General features: G+C 58.5%; 1 protein-coding gene across 1 annotated transcript; it reads left to right on the plus strand.

Annotated features, from left to right (window-relative positions):
- Positions 1-23030: 23030 nt before the first annotated feature.
- Positions 23031-24588, plus strand: LOC106841080 (homeobox protein MSX-3-like). The gene is made up of 2 exons (XM_014856871.3): positions 23031-23380; positions 24041-24588. Exons 1-2 carry the CDS (start codon positions 23167-23169, stop codon positions 24448-24450), a joined length of 624 nt encoding a protein of 207 aa, XP_014712357.1. The 5' UTR covers positions 23031-23166; the 3' UTR covers positions 24451-24588.
- Positions 24589-25042: the final 454 nt, after the last annotated feature.

The raw sequence follows: 25042 nt of genomic DNA on the forward strand, positions 1-25042 counted from the left end.
ATGTGGATGTTATACGGCTGTCCACACAGGCCAGTTGAGGCTGCATCCACAGGGAAGTTTGGTAGCCTTGGCACCTCCCAACAGGATTTCAACTTAAAAAGCAAATTCACCTGTTATTTTACCCTTAAAATGAGTTTTTTGGGAATAGCCAAAATAATTACAATTCAGGATGCGCATGCAATGGTGAACCATAGATAAATCTAGAAAATAAAGAAGGGAGCTGCTTTTATAGAGAAAAGGGGGAGAGGGCGGGGCTGTTCTAGGGAAAGTCCATTGGGAGAGAGTAACAGATTAGGGTGGCAATAGCTTCTGTTGGCTGAGCTGCAGTGTTTCTGATTGGCTGAGCTGTGACATTTCTCATTGGCTGAGCTGCAGTGTTTCTCATTGGCTGAGCTGTGGCATTACTGATTGGTGAGCTGCAGTGTTTCTCATTGGCTGAGCTGCAGCCTTTTTCATTGGCTGAACTGTGGCATTTTTTAGTGGCTGAGCTGTGGTGTTTCTGATTGGCTGAGCTGCAGCATTTCTCATTGGCAGAGCTGTGGCGTTTCTCATTGGCTGAGCTGCAGCCTTTTTCATTGACTGAGCTGTGGCATTTCTCATTGGCTGAGCTGCAGCATTTCTCATTGGCTGGGCTGTTGCCTCGTGAAGAGAAATCTTCCTTCATAGTAAAGTAGTTGTACTTCCTGGCGGAGATGCAGTGTTCTCTGTACCTGTTTGGTGCCATAAGGATATGGGATGGGGGGACGGCTCCCCCTGCAGGCCTCCCATCCAGTTGAGTGGAGGTTTCTCGCTCTCGTTTCACAAGGGTCTGGTAGCAGGAGCCTGGGAAGTTCCCCTTAAACAGAATGGTTCCACCTCTGAGCGAGGAGGGGCTCAGGGCCTGAGCAAGACCCTTGGCCCTCCAGCAGCCATTGCTGGGAGAGCCTCCAGCAAGGGAGGGGCCTGACCTGGGACCCCAGGAGCCCATGAGCTCTCCCCGCTTGAGTCAGGAGGCCTTGGTGATGGTCTGCTGCACTCCAGTGTCCCCCAGGCGCTCAGGAAGCTGGACTGAGGCCTCACACCTGAACCTGGTGGGAGTGGGCCAGGCCTGGTCACAAAGCCCCCTGCTGCTCCCTGGCCCTGACCAGGGTTGGGGGCTGGGGGGGGGGGGCTCTGTGGGAGGAAGGGCCTCATGGCACAGGGGTCAGATGGCAGTCAGGGTCAGGAGCATAGTGAGAAGGAACCAGGGATGGCGAGGCAGCTGCCATGTCACCCCTGGGGGGCACAGCTGACCCCAGAGGGAATAGAGAAGGGGTGGTGGGGTTTGCCCCCCACCACACCCCTGCACCCACAAGGACAGCTGGTCAGCAAGCCACCAGCCTGGTAACTGTCTCAGCGGGCCGGGATGGGGCTGAGATGCACAGGGGCAGCAGTGTTGGAGCAGCTCCCAGTCATGGCTGCCTCTGAGAGAAGCTCCAACAGATGCTGGGATGGGGCGTCCCTGGGGACAAGGAGCCCCGGTGACAGGCGTCTGGACATCCTTTGAACTCACCAGTGGGCTGTGCTTCCCACTACCCAGCTGGTTCCCAAGGGTGTGCACAGGGAGCAGGTGCCCAAGCCCAGCATGTTCTAAGCACCCACTGTCTACACAAAGGCATTCATCAACAGATGTTTGCTGAGCACCTCCCAGCTCTCCACCAAGGGGCACCCAACAAGCACATGAGTGTCCATTCTAATCAGGAGACAGACAAAAGGGAGGGGTTATCCTATAGTGGTCCTAAGGGCTGGGAAGGTCAGGGGGGTGTGGCTGCCAGGACTGGTGGTCAGGGGAGACCCTGCTGGGAAGGTGATGCGGGGAAGGGCTGTGCACATGAAGGGACCTGAGAGGGGACCGTGGGTGCTGTGGGGACTAAGGGGAACCCCGGGTTCCAGTTATGCGTTCTGGCATGTGAGACATGGGTGGTCCTCCCCTGCTGGGTGCTGCCACAGTCCCAGCTGAGGCCCCACGGGAGGCCAGGGTGGTGGTCAGTGCCCGTATCTGCCCTGCACCCTCATCTAGACAGCCTGAAGTTCGCCGATGGAGGCGTGCCCCAGTCAGATGATGTCTTCGCATCCACGGTCCCAGATTTAGAAGAAATGCCTGTGGCCAAGTGGCCCCTCCTTGTCCTCTGCCTGGGTCCCATCACAAGGTGGAGGCCAGTGCCAGACCCAAGGGCCACATTCCCAAGACCACCTCCTAGGAGCTCTGTGTGGTGGTCCCTGCCCTGGGTCCTCAGGCTCCCAGGAGCTGTGGGTGTGTGTGGTGTGTGTCTGCATATGCACACAGGTGTGTGATGTGTGTGGAGAGGGGGAAAGCCACGGTCCGAGAGGCCTTCCCAGTGACCTGAAATGAAGTTCTGTGATGCTCAACTGCAGGAAAAAGGGAGAGAAAGAAGAATCCCGACCCCTGGAGGGTGAACAAGGCCCAGGGGAAAAGGAAGCAAGACGCTGCTGCAGGAGCAACACCGAGACGTCAGGCCTGGGAGGGGGCTCCTCTCTGCAGGGCCTCTTGGAAGGCCCCGAGGGGCCAGGGAGAGAAGGAGTGATCGGGGGCTGGCTTCTCGTCCTTGTTCCCACGAGCTTAGTCAGGTGCAGGCTGCTGAGGGGCTGCCAGCAGTGGATGTCGCCTGGGCCTTGTCAGCCTAATGGCACCATCGGTCCCACAGGCCCAACCCTGAGGGCCATGACAAACAGGAGCGAGCTGAGGAAATTCGAGAGAGGCATCCAATAGCCCTGATGCAGACAAGGGGCTTGGTACGAGCCTCCCAAAGAGCTTCAAATGGGAGCCGTGCCCACAGCCAAGGCCTCTAAATGGGTGGCACACCAGGACCAAGAGACACACAAGCTGGCCTTGCTCCTGCCTCACCTCCCTCAGGACCCGCTGTGGCCAGCCTGCTAGACACAGCAAACGAGAGCCAGCTGCTGGCTAACACATCTGGGCCCAAGGGGCTTCTGCTCTGTCGGCTGCCCACACTGGTCCAACAGACACAGACTGCCTATCAAGGCTGGTGGCTCCAGGGTCTGGGATGATGACCACACAGCAGAGTACAAAGGAGCCACATCCGGGTCAGTCTTTGCAGGGCCTGGACATGGGGAAGTGGGGCATAACCAGGCTGCTCACCCCACACTGGCCACGCAGCCCAGCACTCAAGCCCACCCCGGGGCTCAGTGTCTGGACGGTGTTCATCTTGGGTCCATGAAGGGAGACGGGCTGGCTCTGACCGGGAAGGTGGGTGTCTGGGTCCTGACCATCACTCACTTGGCCATAAGGGGCTGTTCTGAGTGGTCTGAGTGGGCACCCAAGCAAGCCCTGGGAGCTCATGCTCACCCAGGTGGTCACTGGAGCCCGAGCCCAGCATGCAGGGCAAGGGGAATGGCAGCCTGCAGGGGGTGCGGCCAGGGTTTAGGGGCTGCGAGGAGGAGAGCAGGGTGAGGGGGAGTGGGTCGGGCAGGTGATGCTCAGAGGAGAGGGCAGGCAGGGATCTAGGATCAGCCTGGGAAACCCTCATTCCTTGAGCTAACAAGAGGCAGCTGTCTCCTGGGCCAGGGAGCAGAGGTGCTGGGAGTGACCGCACTTGTGCAGAAGCTTCTGGGGCAGCCGCTGTGGGAAGGCCCCAGGGAATCCTGGTGGGCTGGAGGCCGAGGGGCTGGACCCTGCCAGTGCTGCCTGCACACCTGGTCCTGGATGCTGCCCCCGCCAGGCTGCACAGCCTGGACATGCTCCCAGGCAAGGGGCCTGGCCAGCAAGGACAGAGTCCCCTGGGCCTGCCCGTGGCTGCCTGCCCAGGGGCAGGCGAGGATGGGACCTCACTAGGACAAGGCACAGGTCTGAGTAGCCAGCTCTTTAGCATCCTCCGGCAGCTCTTACAGCAGCGCCACCCCTGGGCCTCTCCAGAGCATGGCCAGGCCAGGCCTGCCTTGCTGGATCTGGACACTGCAGGGTTCCCACCCCCTCCCCACCTTGGGCCACCAGCAGCCTCCTGTAACAAACAGGACCCTGCTCTCTGAGGCCTCAGGTCACCTTCCATCCTGGCCCCCTCCTCCCTGCAGGGGGGCCAAGCTCCCAAGTTTGAACAAATAATCTTTAAAAGTACATTTCGCAGGTGCAGGGTGTCCGGGAACCCACAGAACCCTCTGTACCACCTTTGCAACCTCCTGTAGTCTAAAACTACTCTAAAAATAGATGTTTTTTGGGGGGGCCGGCCTGGTGGCACAGCAGTTAAGTTCGCATGTTCCGCTTCAGTGGCCCGGGCTCGCCAGTTTGGATCCCGGGTGTGGACACGGCACCGCTTGGCGGGCCATGCTGTGGTAGGCATCCCACATGTAAGGTGGAGGAAGATGGATGTGGATGTTGGCTCAGGGCCAGTCTTCCTCATCAAAAAAAAAAGGAGGAGGATTGGCAGCAGACGTTGGCTCAGTGCTAATCTTCCTCAAAACAATAAAAATAGACGGTTTTTATAAGCATCAAACCTCACTGTGTACCTGCAAACCAGCGCTCCAGGTTTGGTCTGATGGGGAAGCCGAGTGCTCATGCTTCTGACAAGGGGCCACCGGGCTTGCAGCGTGGCGGTCTGAGGTGCCCACTCACACCCCTCAAGGGCCAGGAGGTGCCCCCTGTGGTCTTCACCACACAACCCAGTCCGTGGACAGTGGTGCCTGACCTCCCAGAGCCCCTGAGGACTGATCCCCAATCCAAAACCCCAAGGCAGGAAAACTGCCCGTGCATTCTGGAGCTGAGGGCGTGGCCTTGTCTGGGGGCGTGGCCTGAGGCGTAGCATGGCCTGGGGCGAGGTGGGGGGGTTGGGGCGGGGCCAGGGGCGGGGGCTCTGGTTGCGCGTGGGGCGGGGCCGGGGGCGGGGCTTGTCCGGAGCTCATGCTTGGCCCTCCAGCCGGCCTCCCTGCCCGCTCAGCGGCCGCCTGGAGCCCGGTGCTGGTTTTAATAAAGTTAAAAAGGAAAGGATGAAAAGGAGCTGAAAGGAGCGTCCGGACGGCATCCCCGCGCGCAGGGTGGGAGCGCGCAGGGTCTGCGACGCCGGCCGGGGCTTCAAAGGAGCAATTACCCGAGGCGGGCAGCGGGAGGCCGGGAGAGGCGCGGGGAGAGGCGGTCGCGGCGAGGTGGGGAGGGGCGGGTGGGGGAGGGGAGAGGACGCGGGCGGGAGGCTGCGGAGGGGGAGGAAGGAGCGGGAGGCCCGGGAAGCTGGGGAGCCGGCGCGCTCCACCCGGGACCGGCCCCCGCGGAAGCGCGGGCGGGGCGCGGCGGGTCGCCCGTTGAGTGGCGCGGCCATTGTGCCCGCGCTGTGAGCAGCGACCCGCTCAGAGCCCGCTCCCTGGCGCCGTCTCAAAGAGCCTTTGACGGGACTCCCTGGCAGGAGGGCTCACCTGCAGAGACGCTCTATAGAGCCTTTGAAAGCGCAGCAGCTGCCAGGGGCTGTCGGCCGGGCACCTAGGGGGACGAAGAATGGGGGACCCGGCCCTTTGAATGAGAGGCCACTTGGAAACAGCAGGCATGTGCCAAGCCCGCAGACAGGGAAAGAAAAGTGCTCTTCATTGGTGACTCAGTGTTTGAAGGGGACCCTTTCTCAGCCTCGGCGCCCTCATGTGCATGACAAAGGGGCCGCGAGCTCGGGCCGCCAGGCCAACAGTCCCGGCAGGGCGTGCGCAGGGCGGCCGGTGCAGTCGACTGTGGCCGGTCCACCCTGTGGTGGAGTCCGGGCCTCTCCGGGCGCTTCTCCCGGTCCTGCACCCCAGGCGCTCCTGCTGGGAAGCCGAGGGTCGAGGGTCGAGGGCTCCGGCTCTCCCGAGAGTGCCTCATCTGGGCCAGAGCCATCAGCACCGTGTGTTTGCCGAAACCAGAGCTGCCTGTTCAGGACCCACAAAGGAGAATTTGAGGCTGGGGATCCACAGCATCCCTGAAGCAGGGAGCCTGGTTTTCCTTCACTGTTCCCTGAAACTGCCAGTGGGAGCACCGGACAAGCAGCCGCTTCCCCACCCCAACCCTGAGGTCCAAAGGGCTGAACACTCTTCTGCAAGTCCAGGGTTTGAGCCTGGGGGAGGCAAAAGCATCACTCACAGCCGCCCTCCCCAGCAGCTTAACAGACCCAGAGGTGCAGGACCTGCTCGGGGTCGCTGTCCTCCCAAAGCTCAGCAGCCACTGCCTCCTAACCCCACACCAGGTGGAGGCAGCACCTCCTGACCTGGGGGTGGGCCTCCGGGGAGAGGCAGGACAGTAGAAATGCTCCTCACCAAGGTGTTTTTGCTGAGGACATGGTTGGGGGCGTTGGGGAGGGACATCTGAGTGTGTTTGCACTGCCCAGGGATCTGGGACCCAGCCTCAGCTTGCCACCTGAGCTGGGCTGTCTGCACCCCATCCTGGTCAGGGAGGTGCACTTTGCAGCCCCGAGGCCGTGGGGGTGCAGAGGAGTGGCTGCCTGCCTCCTGGGGCTCAGCACACCTCGCAGGCAAGAACCTAGGAAGCGTTGTCCTTCTTTGGATCATGCGTGGCTGCAGACCACCTAGTCCTGCCCTGGCTGGGTGAAGAGGGCAGGCTCGTCCTAGGTGACGGAGGGTCACATGGCCGCAAGGCCTAGGCTCTTAGAGCCTTCAAGCCTGGGACATCCCTTAGCTTTTGCCTCAGCCCCTTTGTGAACCATGGCTGAGAGTCCCGCACCTGCCCGCGACCCCCAGCAAGTCTCCCCAGCCGTCAGAGCACAGGGAGCCCTCGGCCTCCACCCTGCTGGCTCCCCAGCATCCCAGGCCCCTTGCTGCCAGCTTTTGGGTGGATAAGCACCTCCAAGGTTTCACATGTGCCTCAGAGACAGTCCAGTGACTTGGTGCTGGGTCCAGGGGTGACAGTCTAACAAGGGCGCACAGAATGGGATCCCCACTCAGGCTTGGCCACCAAGGAAGTAAAGAGCAATCCAGATCCCAGGTTCCAGACAAGACCCCACCATCCAAGGTAGGCCCGACACAGAGGCCACATGTGTGGGTCCAGGTCTAGGACTCAGGATGGCCGTCCATCTGGGAACTAAACTCTGGCAGGCAGGTGCTGCCCTCCGTGCAGGCCTGGCAGTGAGCTCCTGGCGCTGTGTGCCTGTCGTCTCGTCCTATCTGGGGTCTGGGAGCACCACAGTGTGCCCCACTCGGCTCCCTCCTGACTGAGGCCCAGGGCCCAGACTCCCTCCCCCAGGACTGGGGAAGAAACGTGGGTGGTCAGACCCACTGTGGAAATGTTCGCTCAGCTGGTCATCCTAAGTGGTCTTTCAGACCAGGATTGAATTAGATGCTCCATGGTTAATTACCCTCTATCTTAGATGATTGTTTTCAAACATAACAAGCCTTGGGCTGTTGAGTTGTCCACAGATGCACGGGAGTTACTTCCTTGCCCTCTTTGATCTAGAAGAGGAGTTCCACAGGCCCACCAGGCCCTAAGTGGCCCCTAGTTTTGGTGGAGCTCCTGATGGCACCCCCCTCTGCTTCCCACCCACTGAGGGGACCAGCAGGGCGGGGTGGGGGGCGGGGTGGGGGGCGGGGAGGGTTCCGGGTCTGTTGGGCAGGACTAGATGGCTGCTAGAGCCTCTGATCTGAGGCCAGAGGGAGCATCTGGAGCTTCGTGCCTGGCCCTGTACTGCCCACCCCCAACTTGCCACAAACTCAAAGTCCATGGTTTTCATGACTGCATCCTGTCCCTCCCCGTCAGCCTTGCCTCTGTCCCCACAGCACTCCTGCATTCGGTCTGCTCAGATCTCCCTCTTCGGGTCTCCCTGACCACACTACCTGACTGTCCCTCTCTGTTTCTCTGCCATCATGGCGGGAGGGCTGCTGGGGGCCACGTTCTCGCCCTAACACTTCCCCGTGTTTGGGGAGTGTGCTGGTGTGACCGTCTGGCCCCTCACTGCCCCTCATTTACTTTGTCCCTGGAGAGGTCGAGGCACTTGCCCAGTGGCCACTATGGAGGGTGGACAGGGCCCAAGCAGCCCGAGGCCCTCCTTCCCCTTGACTGCTCGTGGGCTGGGGTGGGGTGGGGTGGGCTGGGACGGCTAGCCCTTTCTGGGCTGGGCTGTTTGGCTCTCACACCATGTCAGTGCCTCCAACTTGGCCATTTTCAGGAGCAGAGTCCACACTCCTCTTTGCGTACTTTCTGAGGCGGATTGCTCAGTGTGAAGGAACACGCCAGAACGTCCTCAGCGCCTCCCTGCCAGTGCTGACCCACCCAAGCAAGGTGGCTGGGGAGGTCCCAGCTGGTTTATTTAGGCCCTGGACCTAGGCCAGGCCAGCTGGTGTTGCCTTTCGCAAAAGTGTGACCTCACCAGGGTTGAGGGTCCACCACAGAGAGGCAGGCTGGCCGATGCATGTGCCCAGTGCTGTGTGCGCTGGTCCTGGATCCAGACCCTCAGGCTGGGAGGGAGCTGCTCCTCCAGCCTGTCACCAGGGCCAGGCCTGGATCAGCCTGAGGCTGCTGCGTGTGGCCCTCCTCCGCGCCTGCAGGGATCTGAGGCCTGACAGGATTAGGCCGGATTACAAGCCCCAGAAGCCTTGCCCTGCAGAAGCTCAGAAGGTGAGCAGCCCACCCATCCTGGCTGGAGCAGTGCCCACTGCAGGGTGGGTCAGCGGGGCAGGGGGCACCTTTTTGGGGCCGCCACTTCTCGGTGGGCAGAGAGCCTCTGTCTACAGAGCAGACTCATTGGCCTGCTGACCCAGAGACCAGCCATTGGTGCATTCCTCACTCAAGGCCCGGGCAGCCGGAGAGAGCACCAGTGGCACCAAGGGCCAGGTCAGGAATAGGCACACTTTTCCCTCCCTCTGAGCAGCAGGACCGAACAGCCCCTGTGTCTTCTCCCTCTGGCCACTTGCTGCTGTCTGTCGCTGGCTGCCCGCCTTCCCACAGTGCCTCTGGGCCTGGTTGAGCAGAAGGGAGGGAAGTGGACAGGGGCCTTCATGACCAAATGGAATTCTTTGTAAGTCTGCTTCGGCTTACGTGGGGGAGACCAAACAGGACACTGAGGCCCAGAGAGGTTAAGATGCCAGGTCAGGTGGCATAGCCCCTCAGCAGAGCCAGGACTAGAACCAAGTATGCAACCGCAGTCCAGAGGCCACATGCACCTCCCCTCATCCCCTTCCTACCCGCTCTGAGTCCCATCTGTAACCAGTGCCTGGCCTCTGCCTGGATCAGCTCTGTGCTCCAGGAGGTGACGGTGACCAGAGGCAGCACAGTGCTGGGTGATGCAGGAGAGTGGGGCTCAGGATAGGTGGGTGGGGGTCTGAGATGTGGGCACCCCGTCCAATTTGACTCATGCCCACAGGCCTCAGCAGCTAGAACCTTGCACCTGTCCCAGGTGCTGCGAGGCGCTTGGCGTCTGGCCTGGAGCCTGGGCAGCTGGGCGGAGGGCAGTTCTGCAGGGCCTCCCAGCACATCCCCCAGCTCAGGCTTCCGGCTGCTTTCCAGCAGTCTCATGTTGCTGATTACTGAGGAAAAAGAGATCTTCCCCTGGGGGAGGCAGAGGGACATGGAAAACCTTGGAAGGAAATGAAAATGCCAAAATTATGTCTGCGTTTGTCTGAAACTACCTGGTTTTGAACGTCAACAAGGGAATGCTGGTCCCCAGGGCTGTGGGGTTCCCTCTTCCCGTGGTCAGGGAATTGTGAGGGGTTGCACTCCCGCCCTCCATGTGTCCTACTCCACGCCCCGCCCTGCTGAGGCCCCTCAACACCCCCCACTCCCTCCCCTGACCCTTGCAGGCCTCAAACTACCTTTAGCTTCTCTGAGCTTCTGGAAATCACAGGAACGAGGCTCTGGAATCAGCGTCTCAGCTCCAAATTCCAGGCTCAAGAAGAAAATGACCAACTGGCCCTCTGGACTCTACGTGAAGACCCGAGTCAACTGCTTTTGGTGGCCCCTCTGTGGCATGGTCTGGCGTCCAGCCTCTCTGCAGCAGAGAGAGGTGAAGGCCCTGTGGACCATCCCCCGAGCACAGCCCATCACGCCAGGGCTCAGCCTGGCTGGTCCACAGACCACCAGCAAGCCCACCGAGAATTCTGAAGCCCCCTGCCCTGTCCACATCACATGGACAGACTTCTTCCAGAACATGTTCTTTCAAGTCATCCACAGAAGCCAGCCCTCGAAACTCATAAACATCTAAAGCCAAACCCTGGGTCAGCCTGAAAGATGGGAGGCGGCCATCACAGAGGTGTCAGGCACCTTCTGCACCACTCAGAAACCCATTCAACATTCACCACCCCGAATCGGAAGTGGTTAGGAAACTTCCCCCGAGGTCCATCCAGAACAACACGCCCTGTGGGCTGGGGAGTCTGTTGCAGTGAACATGGCGCTTGGCCGGGCGAGAGGCAGGGCTGCATGACCATGTTCTCCTGGCCTCTCCATGGGGCTGGCCCAACTGATCCCCTTGGAAAGGGCCAGGCCACCTGGGGCCTCCCGCAGTGTCCAGACCCAGGGGCCAGAGCAGGCGCAGTGCTGGGAGTCTGTCCAGGGCCAGGTGCCGTCCTCCCAGGACCGGGCCACACAAGCCTCCAGACAGGGAGGGACATGTTACTCCGTCCAGCAGTTGGGGCAGGGGCGGCTCTGGAAAATGGGGAGGCAGGGGAAAGGCGTCTGCTGTTCCCTTTGTTTGGAAAGCCTTCTCATTCGCGGAGCTCCTGGCTGTGTTCGCAGTCCCTCGGAAGCCGGGCTGCTTGGGGTCTTCCTGGGAGGAGGCCCAGCCCCTGGCCCACGGCCTCCGCCGGGAAGCGCTGGGCCCTCGGACAACAAAGGAAACCAGTTCCGCGGCCTCGCAGCAGCTAAGTGACTCCGCTGCTCCTGAAGCGATTTTCACAGCCGGGAAGCGCGACGGCAGTTTCCAGCTCATTAACCGGAGCACAAAGCGCGTCCGGGCCGAGAGCGGCGCCTCGTCGGCAGCCCGACGCGGATTCCACCGGGCCCTCCCCGCCTGGAGACCCGGCCGCCCATTGTCCGGGACGCGCCGCCTGTTTACCCGGCCCTTTGAACACTCCTCCCGCATTGTGGGGCGCGCCCGGGGGAGTCCCGCCTCGGCCGGCCGGCCATGTTTAAGGGGCTGGACGCCTCGGCAGAAGCTCGGAGGCAAACTTCTCTAGGAGAGGTGCCGGGCGCCGGGGCCCTGGCCGCCGTGTCCGGGGTCGGGGGCGTGCTCCGGACAGCTTGGGGGATGGGGGCACGAACCGATGTTCTCACTTCCCAGGAGCGGGGCCAGGCCCAGGAGGACCCCTGGTCTCTATCTTCCCCACCCACGCGCCGGAGCTGGCCCCGTACAGGGCGCTTCCGTCCACGGTCCGAAGGGCTCATGGGCGTCCCTTCCACAGTGAGATGGCTGGGGGGCCACCCGAAACGCTGCCGCCCACATCGCTCCCCCTCCCCTCTCCCAAGAGGCAGCCGCCGATCCCCACGCAGACCCCGGACCACCTGTCACGCGCTCACGCACAGGGGCAGGCCGGGGCAGGCCGGACAGGGGTGCTGAGCTCTGGTTCAGGCAGCAGGGGGTGACCCTGCCGGTTCTTCCTGCAGCGCCGAGAAAAGAAACGCAGTGAAGCCTCCGACCACTTCCCCTCTCCTTCCCCGAGGTGGGGGCTGCCTCGGACTCCAGGCTGTTACTTCCTCTACCCTCACCCCGGGCAGCACCATCCCTCTGCCAGATGCCACGCACATTTCCCTGGACTTCACAGGGTCCTCGAGGCAGGCCTGCAACGTCCCTCCACGTGCTTCCAGAACAGAGCCCTGACCTGGCCGGGGCAGCCCCAGGACGCGCCCTGCCCCAGCGCCCGCTTTCCCCTCACTCCCTACACTCTGGCCACAGGGCCTCCTGCTGCTCCGACATTTCCAGGCTGCTCCCATCAGCCCCTTCTCAGCAGAGGGTCTCGAGGGAGGACTCTCCCCCAGAGAGACTGTCCGTGGTGGACTGCATTGTCCAGAAATGGCCAGGACAAAGCGCGCTCTTCTGTCCCCTACACTCTGGGAGCCCTTTTTAACTCCCAGGAGAACACTGACCGAGAGCCTCGACAGGCTTCTGAGCTACCACCTGCTCTTCCCCTCTGAGCACTGTAGCCCCTCTCCCTGGATCCCGTGGCCCCACCTCTCTGAGCACTCTGGCCCCGCCCCGCTGGAGCTCGTGGCCCCTCCCCTGTGGATCCTCTGGCCCCGCCTCTCTGAGCACCGTGGCCTGGCCTCTTCCTTCAACGCTCTCTATGCTCCCGCATCCCCTCTCCTCTGCCCAAGCCAATGCCTGTACAAAGGCTGCACTGCACGTCCTGGCCCCTCAAGACGGCCGCTCAGCCTGGGCGCAGGTGGGAGTGAGCGCCCGCCGTGCCGGCCTCCTTGCAGTTTCTGCTCTGAGCAGTGCAGGTGAAAGGGCAGGACGGGATTTCATGGCAAGAACTCAGCACACTCACCCCAGGGAGGAGTTTTCCACAACCTCTGGTGACTCTTCGAGGCAGAGATGTTTATAATAAATCCCGTGCCAGAAACGTGACGCTCGCGGCATTCCTACCCGTCACGAGGGCGTCCTTGCTCTTGTGGGACCCACTGGAACGGGAGGCAGACCCAGTTTTCAGGCCAGCTCTCTGCTAAGATGGCAGGAAACAGGAGGGCGCGGGGTGGGGGCTAAGACCAGCTGGCACCTCAGGGCCCCATGGGGGCTGCTCCATGCAGGATGGTAGAGGCTGCTCCATGCAGGATGGTGGGGGCCCACCATGAGGGTACCCCCAGCTGCCTGTCCAGGGTCCCCAGCACTCAGAGGTTGTGCCATTGCCCTATCCCTGGTGATGGGGGACCCCGGGACACCCTTCAGGGGCCCAGCCCCCAGGACCTTCTCCTCTGTCTCCTCACTGGCTGAAGCACCCACGGCTTGACCATTGTTCCAACCCTGGCCTCAGTTCTTGCTCCCACATTTCAAGTCCCAATCATAATTGTTTTCTTTGCAACACCTCAAAAAATGGCTACTTTTTGAGCTTAAACTACACAGACCCAGGAATTGCACTGACAATTTTCTTAAACTTCCAGTGTATCAGGGGCTGGTCAGCAAGAGTGACATAATTTGAAGACGCCTGGGTGGCCTGTGATGAGCTGGGAAGGAGCCAGGACAGGTGGATGCACAGGCCCGACTGCAGGGCAGGAAGCGAGACCACGTGAGCTGGCACCCCTGGCTGGCTCCCACACTACTGGGTGTGTCTGCGGAAACCTGCAGAGATCCAACCCTCAGGGACTTGTCAGCACCTGCTAAGCAGTTTCTCCCGCTCCAGTTTGCAGAGCATCTATCTGACCCCCCAAAGCTAGAATCTCTTAGAAAACACATGGGAGATGCCTGCCAGGTGTCACTGTGCCATGCTGGGGTGTAGTCCCAACAAGCTCTGGCTGCCTGCTCCCTGGACTCACCCATGTGGGTGCCAACCTAGAACACAGTCTAGGTGACTCCACTTCTGGCCAACACAGAGGAACAGAGACAGGATTTATTCTCCTGCCTGAAACAACCAAGAAGCAGACAAGATATATGCAACTACAGTTTTACAGAGACTGGACATCAGGCCATGAAAGACCGTGGTTACTCAGAAACAGAAAACAAACAAGGTAAGCCCTATGATCACCCTGGCTCACGGCTGGGGTGCATGCAGGGAGCCAGGTGGAGTTTGATGGGCTCCCTGGGTGAGGAGATGGAGCTGAGAGTCTGGGGAGACAGAGGAGCCTGGGTCAGCAGGACAGAGGACCAGAGGGCAGAGCTGCACAGGGCAAGGACTCTGGGCTTCTTCCGAGGCCCCTCTGAGATTCAGCTGAGGACTGACCGGTGTACACGTGTGAGGAGACCAGCCAGGTAGTGGGTGACAACATCCAAAAGGGTTAGAGTGGCAAGCCTGGTGCTCAGTCAGGCCTGGGAACAGTGCCTGTTCCCAAGAGCCAGACGGAAAACTCCTTGATCCGTGGGCTTAGGGAGGGGATGGAAGGCCCTGCCTTAGGCGGGGAGTAATTAGCCCCAGCTGAGCACTGCTGCAGACCCTCCCCCACCCACCATCTCTTATAAAAAAGACTCGGAGGACCGAGTGTCTTCAAGTTCCCAGGAACTTACCCCAAACAAAGCTCAAGGACGGTCATAGGAATGTGAAACGGGCACCTAACAAGGTGAATTCATAAAGTGTAACATCCAATCAAAAATTACAAAGAACCAAAGAAGCAGAAGATAGGACCCTTAATGAAAAGAAAAAAATTCAGTCAAAATTGACCAAGAACTGAAATGGATGATAGACTTAGCAAAAAGTTATTATAACAATATTCCATTGTTAAAAATGTTAAGTGGAGACAAGGAAGATATAAAAAAGACCCAAATAGAACTTCTAGAGGTGAAAACTACAATGTCTGAGGTCAGAAACACACTGAGTAAGATCAATAGCAGAGTAGACCTCACAGAAGAAAAGATTAGTGAACTTGAAGACACAGTGGTAAGAGCTGCCCAAAATAAAACACAGAAAGAAAAGACAGTTTTTTAAAAAGTGAAAAGAGCATGAGCGGAGCCACTTTAACAGGCTCAAGATACATGTAAAGAGCATCCCCAGACGAGGAGGAAATCATAAAAAGTGTTTGAATAATGGCTGATAATTTCCCAAATTGGATGGAAACTCTAAATCACAGATCCAAGAAGTTCCACAAAAAGCAAGCACGAGAAACGTGAATAAAATTACACCAAGACCTGTCATAAACAAACTGCTCATAACCAACAGGAAAGATAAAATTTTAAAAGTAACCAGAGGGAAAAGGCAGCTCATGGCCACAGGAACAAAGATAAAGACCGAGCAGATTTCTTGTTGGGAACAGTGCAAATGAGAAGACAGTAGAGCAACATCTTCAAAATACTAAAACCTGTCAACTTACAATTCTATGCCCAGGAAATATCTTTAAAAATTGAAGGAGAAATAAACTCTTTTTCAGACATACAAAACCTAAAAGAATTTATCAGCAGACTTGCACTGCAAAAAATATTAAAGAAAGAAGGAAAGTGATACCAGAGGGAAATATGAGTGTACAACCAAATGAAGAGCACCAGAAATTGTAACTACATAGAGGAATGGAAAAGATTTTTTCTTATTATTTAAATCTCTTTAAAAGATAACTGACCATTTAAACAGAAATGATTTCAGTGCAGTGTGGGGTGTATAACACATAGAAGTAAAAAGTATCACGATGGCAGCACCTGGGGCTGGAGGGAGAAATGGGGACACCCGACACTCTTGTGAATTCTTACACTACACACAAAGTGGGATGATATCGCCAGCAGGTAGATTGTGGTAAATTGAAGATCTTTACTGTCAACCCTAAAGCAGCCACTAAAATAATAATAAAAGACGTATAGCTAATAAGCCAACAAAGGAGATAGGTTGGATAATTTAAAAATATTTAATTGATCCAAAAGAAAGAAAAAATGGAGCAAAGAACAGATGGGCATTTATAAAATAATTAGTAATATAATAGATTTAAACCTAACTATATCAATAAGTACACCAAATGTAAATGCCCTAAATACCTATTAAGAGGCAGAGGCCGTCTGAATGGATAAAGGAGCCAGACTCAACTACATGCGGCCGACACAAAGCACTCCTTAAAGATAAAGACAAACTTGACCCAGCCCTGATGGCCTAATGGTTAAAGTTCAGCCCGCTCCACTCCAGCAGCCCGGGTTTGGTTCCTGGTTGCAGAACCACACCACCCGTCTGTCAGTAGCCATGTTGTGGCGGCAGCTCACATAGAAGAATTAGAAGGACTTACAACTAGAATTTACAGCTATGTACTGGGGCTTTGGGGAGGAAAAAAAACAAGAGAAAGACAAACTATGCTAAAAGTGAAAGCATGGAAAAGATAGACCATGCTAACACCAGTCAGAATAAAGCTTGAGTCTCTCTACTAGCCTTAGACAAAGTTGACTTGAAAGCCGAAAGTACAGATGTAAAGATCATTTCGTATTGATAAAGGAGTCGATTTTTCAAGAGAACATAGAAATCTTAAACGTTTATCCAAATAACCCATAAATAAATATTTATTATACCTAATAAGACAGCTTTAAAATACTTGAAGTAAAAATTGGTACCACCACAAAGAGAAATAGGCAAATCCACAATTACTGCTGAAGATTTCAATACCACTCTCTCAATAATTGATGGAACAAGGAGGCAGAAAATCAGCAAGGATACAGTGGACAGGTGTGTATCAACCGATTCGACCCAGCTGGCCTTTACTGACAACTCTGCCCAGCAACAGAAGAACCATGTTCTTTTCAAGGACAACAGAACACTGACTGAGACAGACCGTATTCTGGGCCATGACACGAGTCTCAATCAATGTAAAAGGTCTCATGTCAGACAGTGTGTTCTCTGCCCACAATGGAAGTAAACTGAAAATCAACATAAAATCAAAATCCCTGGAAAATCCCCCAATACTTGGAAACTAAATAACGCACTTCTGTGTGACCCTGGGTCAAATAAGAAACCAAAAAGGAAACTAGTATTTTGAACTGAGTGAAAATGAAGACATATCAAACTTGTGAGATGCCACTAAAGCAGTAAAATTCATAGCACTGAATGCTGTATTACAAAACAAGGAAAGTTTAAAAATCAGTGATGCGCTTCCTCATTTGGAAATTTGGAAAAGAAGAGCAAACAGAACCCAAACTAAGCAGAGGAAAGGAACCAATGACGTCAGTGACCCTGAGCACTGGTCACTGGGACCAGCAGCATTGACAAGACCCCGGCTGCCCACAGAGCTGGGCCAGCGGGCTCCATGGGTTCTCTGTTCACCTTCATGCCACAGTCCTGCCTGTCCAGCATGCCTTAGAGCAGGGGCCCACGGCACATGTGCCCAAAGCCCTGGGTCTAACTACTGTCCCCTCTGGGGCCTCAGAGCCAAAGCACCGAGCCTGGAGCGGCAGCTTGGCTGTGCCTGTTTCCGAACCATCCTGTATTCACTCTTGTCTCTTCTTGAATGGTCTTGGCCTCCCAACCCCTTGTTTTCAAGCATCTCCAAAGCAAAGTTGTTAATCTTGAAAATAAAACAAATATTTACAACTCAGTAATCGCAAAAAAACATCCCATAAATATCTGCGGAGCTCCGTCCCACACCTGGGACTGTGCCATGAGCCCTGTCCTTGGGTGGGACGCCAGGTGGATGCTCTTTCTGCACAGGGGTGGCTTTGGCTGGTCTGCCACTCTCCTTGTGCCCACTCAAGGCCCCCCAGCCCTGCCTGGTCTCTGCAATCGGACCCCCAACAGCCAGTTCCCCCAGGAGACGGAGCCCCACCCCTGCTGGACACAGGCAATCGGCCCGGTGGCCACCCCTCAACACTCAGCTCTGCCAGACAGGAGGCCCAGGGGGAGCAGGACGGACCTCTCACCTCAGACGCCAGCTCAGGAGGCCAGGTTACCTGCACCCCAAGCAGGGCAGAGCCAGTCACCACTCCACAGATAAAGAGGTGGCTGGGGGCGCAGCACTGAGCTGCCCCAGTCAGGGTTGGGGAAGGCCCAAGCCCCCCAGGATATGAAGAAAAGAGTAGGAGGACATGAGAAGAGAAATTGGGGTTCAAGCCCCAGACCCTCACCCCTCCAGAAAGTGAGGCTGTTTTTCAGTTTGCTGGCCTGTCCAGGGAGGGAGGGAGGCGGGAGGGCTGAGCTGTGGCTGGGCTGCACACAGCCTTCAGTGCCAGGCTCCCGGGGCCTCGTGGCCAAGCAAGGGGTGCGGCGAGGGGCACGCAGAGCAGCTTCTTGAGCATGGGTGGTGAGGTGAGCACTGGGCAAATGTCCCTCAGACCTGGATGAGGTTCCACATCCCTGGATGCCCAGGGCCCACAGAGCTGCCCGTCTCCTGGATCTGTTACACTCCCCACTTCTCTCTGGCCTCACCACAGTGACCACCGTGTATGTGGTGAGCTGGCTGCAGGACTGCTGCCCACCAGCCACCCAAAGCCATGGCCCCCTGGCCTTGCAGACGTCTGACCCAGCTGGGCATCACAGCCCAGGAATCTGCATTTAAGGGGACGACTGCCTGGCAAGTGAGAATTTGTGGTAGTGCTTCCCACTGCTGGAAGGACTGAGTGACTGTCCAAGGAGCCTTGGGCAGGGGGCAGAACCCTGGAGTTCTGAGAGGGACCGGAGAAAGGCCTCCAGAGAAATGGGGAGCAGTAGAGGGGCAAGGCATGTGCTCGGCATGCCCCAGGCCCTGACCCTGTGCCCAGGCCCCACGTGCACATCCTACCACATCTGTTTATCAGCTCAGCCAGTGCCACACCATGGATCAGGGCAATGAGAGAGACAGAGAGAGAGATTATCAGACAGATAGACACACAGACAGGTGCACAGAAGCAGCTTCTGGGGCTGGCAAACCAGGAGGGAGTCCCACTCCACCCCTCTGAGCAGCCAGCATCCATCCTCAGGGGACCAAGCCCCTGCCCCAGCCCTGGGGTCCTGAGGCCTGGGCCCAGGGCATTTAAGTCCAGGAGGCACCCAGCTGGTCTCGGAGTGGACAGCAGCAGATGTGCCAGGCCCTCACAAAGACACAGACCACCCGCCACCTGCCCTCTGTCACCGGAGTGGGTCAGCCAGCACCCTGGGCTTGGTTTAGCAGAGTGGAGGCACCTGAAGCACATCCCACCTAAGGGGCTGTGGAGATGGGGCTGGGCAGGCAGAGTGAGGGAGGCTGGGAGGGAGCCTCCAGGACACGCCACGGAGGCCTGGGCTCCCAGGAGGGCTGGTGCCAGAGCAGAGGTCCCAGTGTGCCACAGGCCCTTGCTCCCTCCTACCTCTGACTTGTGGCTAAGCCATAGGGGAGAAGCTGGGAGGAGAGCTGAGCTCCAGAGACAGCGCCAGGTCCACCTCCCCATCGGGCAGTGTATGGAGGAAACAGCACTGACTTCAGAGGCACACAGGGCGGGCCCATTCTGCCTGACCCCCGCCGAGTCGCCTGTGTCTCTGAGCCTCAATTCCCTCTCCCACAAAGAGGGGGTGAGGACAGGTGCCTCGGAGGGTGGGTCGGCTTCCTGTTGCAGCTGTAACAAGTTGCTACGACTGAGTGACTGAAATAGCAGAGGTTTATGTCACACAGTTCTGGCGGTCAGAAGTCCAAGGGGCCTCCCTGGGCTAAAGTCAAGGTTGTCAGCTGCTGGTTTCTGCTGGAGGCTCCAGGGGAAACCCAGTTCCTCGCTCCCAGAGGCTGCCCACAAAAGCCAGCACTGGAGGCTGAGTCCTTCTCTCACTCTTCTTTCCGACTCTCCCTCCTCTTCAAGGACCCTCTGATTCGATTGGGTCCACCTGGAAAGCCAGGATGACCTCCCAATCTCGAGGCCACCTGATTAACAGGCCTAATCCTGCCTTTGCCATAGACCCTGACATCTTCCCAGGGCCTGGGGATTAGGCTGTGGACGTCCTGGGGTTCATTCTGTACTGGACATACTTATATGCACATGCCTCTCTGGATAGGGGGTCGCTCAATACAGACGGGCTTCTCCTCTGATTACCCCCTTCAGGAAGTTTGGTAAAGAGTAAGTATGAAAGTAAACTGGCAGAAAAATGAGAAGGTGAGCAGGAGAAGGAAAGAAGGGAGGAGATGCCATGAAGGGACGGGGGCCACAGGATGAACCTGCATCTGAGCCTCTCGAGTCTCACAGGCCTCGTCTGATGAGAGCAGCTCCTCTCCTGAGTGATGCCAAAGCATCGCCAGGTGGACCTCATGTCTCAGCTGGAGGACCTCATGTCCCACCTGGAGCCCACCCACGGCCCACCTGCCCTGCTTTATCATACCTGCCAGCTGCTGGAGCTCTTGTTAACTGGTCCCTCTCTGTCCAGAGTTATGGGTAAAGTGCCCTCTTGTGTTTGGACAATTTTCCAGTAAGTTGAGAAGGAAAATGTCAAAGACTCCAACATGAATAAATGCCTTTGGGGAGGGGAGCAGCCCTGGCCTTTCAGGATGAATGGGAGGCTGTCTGGGGCCGAAGCTGACAGCAATGATGTAAGAGGATGAGGCATAAATTGGTGGTTTCCAGCTCGGCTTTTCCTTGGAGATTGCACTGTCTGGGAAGTGCAGTCTTTGGAGGAGGCCGGGAGCTGGTGGTCCTGCCCTGGAGTGAGACCCTGGGAGTCAGCTGCCCGCACGAGACAGGCCAGCAATAATGCCATTGTGCGCAAACTGCTGGTCCCCACTGGCTGCTAGGCAGCAGGGAAAGTCTGCTCAGTTTTTTCCCATCAAAGACTGGACATGTGTCATCAATATCCAAAAGGGGAAAATTACTTTCTTCAGTAACGTGGTGTCACCTTCAATTCCACGTCACCATCTGGCACAGGCTTTACATGACCTCAGCTCTGCAGCATCAAACGCTCCCCTCCACTAAGTTTTAAGAGGAGGGAGAATATTTCTGTTTTGATCCTGTCCAGTTCCAGACTTGGCTGTATAAATCCTACAAAACAAAATCCATTCTCAAAACTCATCCTGTTACACTGACTCCACTGAGGCAGCCCCTGGCACTCATTTCTGAAAGCTGAGAATGTGTTCACTCCCTACGAAGTCAGCACAAAAGGGAGGCCCTGAGACACAGGAAAGAAGAGTGTCTGGCCTTAGCTGGGCCTTCTGCCCCTCGCAGCTCAGAACAAGCAGCAGGTCACTGTGGGAAACAATGCCACTCAAGCTGGGGACAGTATCTACCGAAGTGTGGGGTGAGCAGAGCAGTCTTTGGGGTTTTGCCATCATTTCAGGGGCACACCTGGGACGGGGGTGGGGGCATTGGCCTCAGCACCTACCAGCCTCTAGAAGGGCCTGTCGCCAGAGGTTGTGCCTGGTCCCCTGTCCACACAACACACCTGGCTGGCCTGCTCCTGGGCCACTGGGAAGCCAAGTGCCCGCAGGCATCTTCCTCCCTGCTGGTGGTGAAAGACAGAGTCCAGGCTCCCATCACATGTGGGATGTGAGTTTCTGCGCCCAAAGCCACGGTGTTGACAGAAGTGGGTCCCTTCTCACCCACTACTCCTTGCCTTACCTCCCATTTCAGAGCCTCTGCTGGCCAGGCCCAAGTCGGGGCTGGAGATACCACTGTGCTGGAGACCTGTTTGTGCTGAACGTTGGGGTCTGAGTTTTCAAGTCCAATCCTGGGGGCTCCACACCCCCCGCCCCTCCCCCATCCTCCTTCCCTCCTCTGCCCCTCTGCTGGAGCTGGTGCCAGGCAGGGGCCTGGTCAGTGCTGGCCTAGCCTTGCCCTACTGGGAGGGACAAACACCCACTGCTGACACACGCAAGGAAGGGCAAGACTGTCCTGAAGGTCAGCATCCTTGCCTGACCCTGTGACCCCCTCCTTCCCCCAGGCCAGCCAGCCCGCAGTGCAGGCTTCTACTTCATCCACCCCGATGCCACCTTCCGAGCGTCCTGAGTGGACATGGCGCAGGCTGGGGCAGCTGGCTGTCATCTTTGTTAAAATTCTTCTCCAAACACTCCCGAGAGTGACCTGCTGAAGATAAACTACTGGGAGAGAGGCCTTCAAAGGGCGTACTTTAATGATGCAATCAACTCAGAACATCTTTATTACATTAGAAAGGGGCAATCCATCTTGGAATACAGAAAGAGCTGATCCTGCTGCAGACACCAGGCCTGGCCCTGGAGCGGCCTGAGGGCCCCTTTTAGACATGTTTCTAAATTTGCATGGAGAAAAAAAACTTTCTAATTGAATTTCTCTGGCTGAGCTGGACAGTTAAACTGTTCCCAAAAGCTGGATTTCATTAAAGCAAACTTGTTTTTTCAAAAATAAACATATATCGATTTAAGTTGCTATTTCTGTGGTCTAGGATATTAATCGGACATAGAGTCGTTACCCGCAAACCGGTCTCAGGACTCATTCTAATGCTCAGCGCGGTTCTTGCCTTCAGGGAGAGCCGGCACAGCGGCGCCTCGTCTGCAGCTCGCAAGAAGGTTTTTAAACCAGAGATTGGTCCAACCAAGGACGGTCTCTGTCGGGCCTGGCTCCTCCTCCTGCGAGCCCAGGGTGGGGCCCTGTCTCCGCCTCGGTCCGCGGGTGCCTACCGGGAGCGGCCCCTCCGGGCTGGGGTCGGTGGAAAGCCCGCGCCGCCCAACGCCCCTCTCAGCGGGGCTCGTCCCAGGTCCCAGGTCGGAAGTTCCAGGTTCCGGGAGGATTCGGCCGAACAAGTGCGGAGCGGGAGAGGCTCTCGGTGAACCGCACACCCAGAGGCGGACTCCGCGCTCCCGGCCAGGAACGGCCAAGGCGCCCGCCTGTGTCCCAAGCCCCGCGTCGGGGGCGGGAAAGAGGGCGGCCGCCGCTCCCTTCCCCGCGGCCCCGGCTCGCGCCCAGGGACCTCCGACGTGCTCCCGGCTGCGCCTAGGGCCGCGCCGTGTGACACCCGGGCAGTGCGAGGGGCTGCCCCTGCCCGGGAGGGCGCTCGGCCGCTTCAGGTGCCTGAAAAGCCACCCAGGGCCAAGGGCACCACAGGCCGACTTCAAGGCGACGAAAGCGGAGTCGTCAGTCGGGACGCAGAATGCGTCACTTGTGGCCCCCAGGATTCGGAGAGAGTGCCTGAGCCGAGGCAGGCCCGCGCTGAGGGTTCCGGCTCCGGGCTAGGGCGCAGCGGGAAGAGCAGCCGGCAACAGACGGAGGGACGACACTGCGGGGGGCGCTGAGCTCTGGGCGTCGCAGGATCCGCGCGCGGTCAAGGGCCGCTGCTCCGCCTGCGGCTCCGCCAGCCCGCGCCCGCCGTCGGCTCCTCCGGTTGGGGAGGCTGGGGCCAGCTCTGCGCGCTCCCCGGGTGCCCCAGCCGCCTCCTGGGCAGGAGAACACGGGCTGGGCCTGCAGCTCTCGGGGAGCCAGCGGCGTACGCTAGGAGCCCACTCGCGCGCACCGGGAGAGCTGGGGCCGAGGGTTCACGGGTCCCATGCGGCCATCCCGCCCCTCCCTGTCCGTCCCGCCCCCTCGGGGCAGTGAGGCCAATGGACGCCTAGGCCCACGTGGCCGCGGCCGCGACGATTGGATAGCGGTGCATGAAAGAAGCACCGCCTTTTTATAGGACACCACGGGCTAGGGCGCCGCCAAGTCCCGGGCAGTCGTGCCGCGCGCTGTCCCCGCTTCGCGCCTGCTGGGCCCCGGTAGCCACGCGCCCGGCCTGCGCATGGCCCCGGCGTCTCTCAGCATGAACCCCGCTGGGCTCAGGACGTGCGGTAGGGTCCTCGCGGGGTCCGGCTCGCTGCCCTTCAGTGTCGACTCGCTGCTGGAGGCAGAGCGCGGCCTGGGCCGGGAGCCCCCGACGCCCCGGGAGGAGAGGCCGCGGGGCGCTGCGGAGCCCAGGGCCTGGTTCCCGCCGGCCGCCCGCTCGTCCTCCCCACGTAAGTGCCCTGTTGCACGGTCGGGGCCGGGAGAGGAGCCCTCCCGGCCCAGGCACGGAGGACCAGGGCGGGAACGGCGCTGTCCCTCATAACTTCAGAAAGTAGCCACTGACGCGCCCGGCCTAAGTGCAGAGAAACCAGCTCCCTCGAGCCCTCCGGCGCACAAGCCCCACAGCGGCTCCCGCGTCCCACGCCAACCAGGCTTCCGGCCTGCTCCGGGGCTGAGTCCCCAATCCACGACCCCGCGTCTTCTTGCCTCCGAGCCTCTCTGGCCCAGGCATACCCTGCCCCCGTCCGTCCCCGCGATGGCTAACTTCTGCTTCGCCGAGTCTGCCTCTGTGCTCACCGCGCAGTTCCTGCGGCCGCCTCCCGCCCAGGCTTCTCGCTTCTCCAAGAGGGCAGAGCCTCCTCTCCCTTGGGGTGCGGGGCCACTGATTTGGGGGGCAGAGCCCGAGTCCACAGCGTCCCCTCCCCGCGCAGGCTCCGGGTGCTCTGCCTCTCTCACCCCAGTCGCTTTTGGGTCTCGTCTCCTCTGAGGGCCAAGGTTACGGAGCCGGGACTCGTCTCCGGAACCGGCCTTAGCAGGAATCCGGGAGTGTCGGAAAGGGGCGCGCACCGCCGGCGTCTGAGCGCCTGCTTTGTGCTTCTCTTTCCTCCCAGGCGCCCCCAGCCCTCCGCCGTGCACCCTCCGAAAACACAAGAACAACCGCAAGCCGCGGACGCCCTTCACTACGGCGCAGCTGCTGGCGCTGGAGCGCAAGTTCCGCCAGAAGCAGTACCTGTCCATCGCGGAACGCGCCGAGTTCTCCAGCAGCCTGAGCCTCAGCGAGACGCAGGTCAAGATCTGGTTTCAGAACCGCCGGGCCAAGGCCAAGCGGCTGCAGGAGGCCGAGCTGGAGAAGCTGAAGCTGGCGGCCAAGCCGCTGCTGCCCTCCTTTGCGCTGCCTTTCCCCCTGGGCGCCCACCTGCCCGGCTCCCCTGCCGTGTTCGGCGGCGCGGCAGGCGCCCTGCCGCAGGTGCCAGGACTCCTCGCCGCGCCCGCCGCCTACGGCGTGTATTACCTGTCCTAGGGAGGTCTGGACGCGCGCGGCGAGCCGGGCTGGGGTCGGCTGCGGACGGAGGGCGCAGGGCCTGCGAGGCGGGGCGGGCGAGCTGCGCCGGTCCGGCCGCGTACTCGTCCACGCGGGGATCTGCTGCTCCAGGTGACCTCCCAGCGGTTCCTGTTCTTTTTGTTGTTAATACAGTGTTACAATGGATCCTTCAAGCCTATTTGTATTTTGCGAATTTTTAGAACTTATGTTCGTACCAAAGTTTCCCGAAATAACGTAGTTTCCTACAGCGTCCTCGAAATGGACCAGAGCTTCCTGTTGTGTACAAAACAACGAGTATTTTGCGGTTTATTCCGACGCCCTTTCCTCCTGTACCACGTCGACTCGAGATGGACTGGAGGACCTCGAGCTCTGGCGAGAAACGGATTCCCCAACAAAGAAATGAAAATAAGAGTTTGGTGCCAGGACTGCTGACGGGAAACTTACTAATTACTTTCACTAACTAGGTTTGTTACCGTCGAGACCGAATGGAAACTTTCACGCTTATTTCAGGGAATTTTTTCCGTATTTTTTCCTAGAGAGCTTCTGGGAGCCTGAGGCGAAATGCTGTCTC

Source organism: Equus asinus, chromosome 2 (assembly GCF_041296235.1).
Source record: "Equus asinus isolate D_3611 breed Donkey chromosome 2, EquAss-T2T_v2, whole genome shotgun sequence".
Lineage (NCBI taxonomy): Eukaryota > Metazoa > Chordata > Mammalia > Perissodactyla > Equidae > Equus > Equus asinus.

What these genes read in the sequence shown, in the direction of transcription:
- LOC106841080 (XM_014856871.3), top strand. Translation starts at nt 23,167, where the DNA reads ATGGCCCCGGCGTCTCTCAGCATGAACCCCGCTGGGCTCAGGACGTGC. An exon ending in CGCCCGCTCGTCCTCCCCAC is followed by an intron (nt 23,381 to 24,040) that starts GTAAGTGCCCTG and finishes CTTTCCTCCCAG; the next exon opens with GCGCCCCCAGCCCTCCGCCG.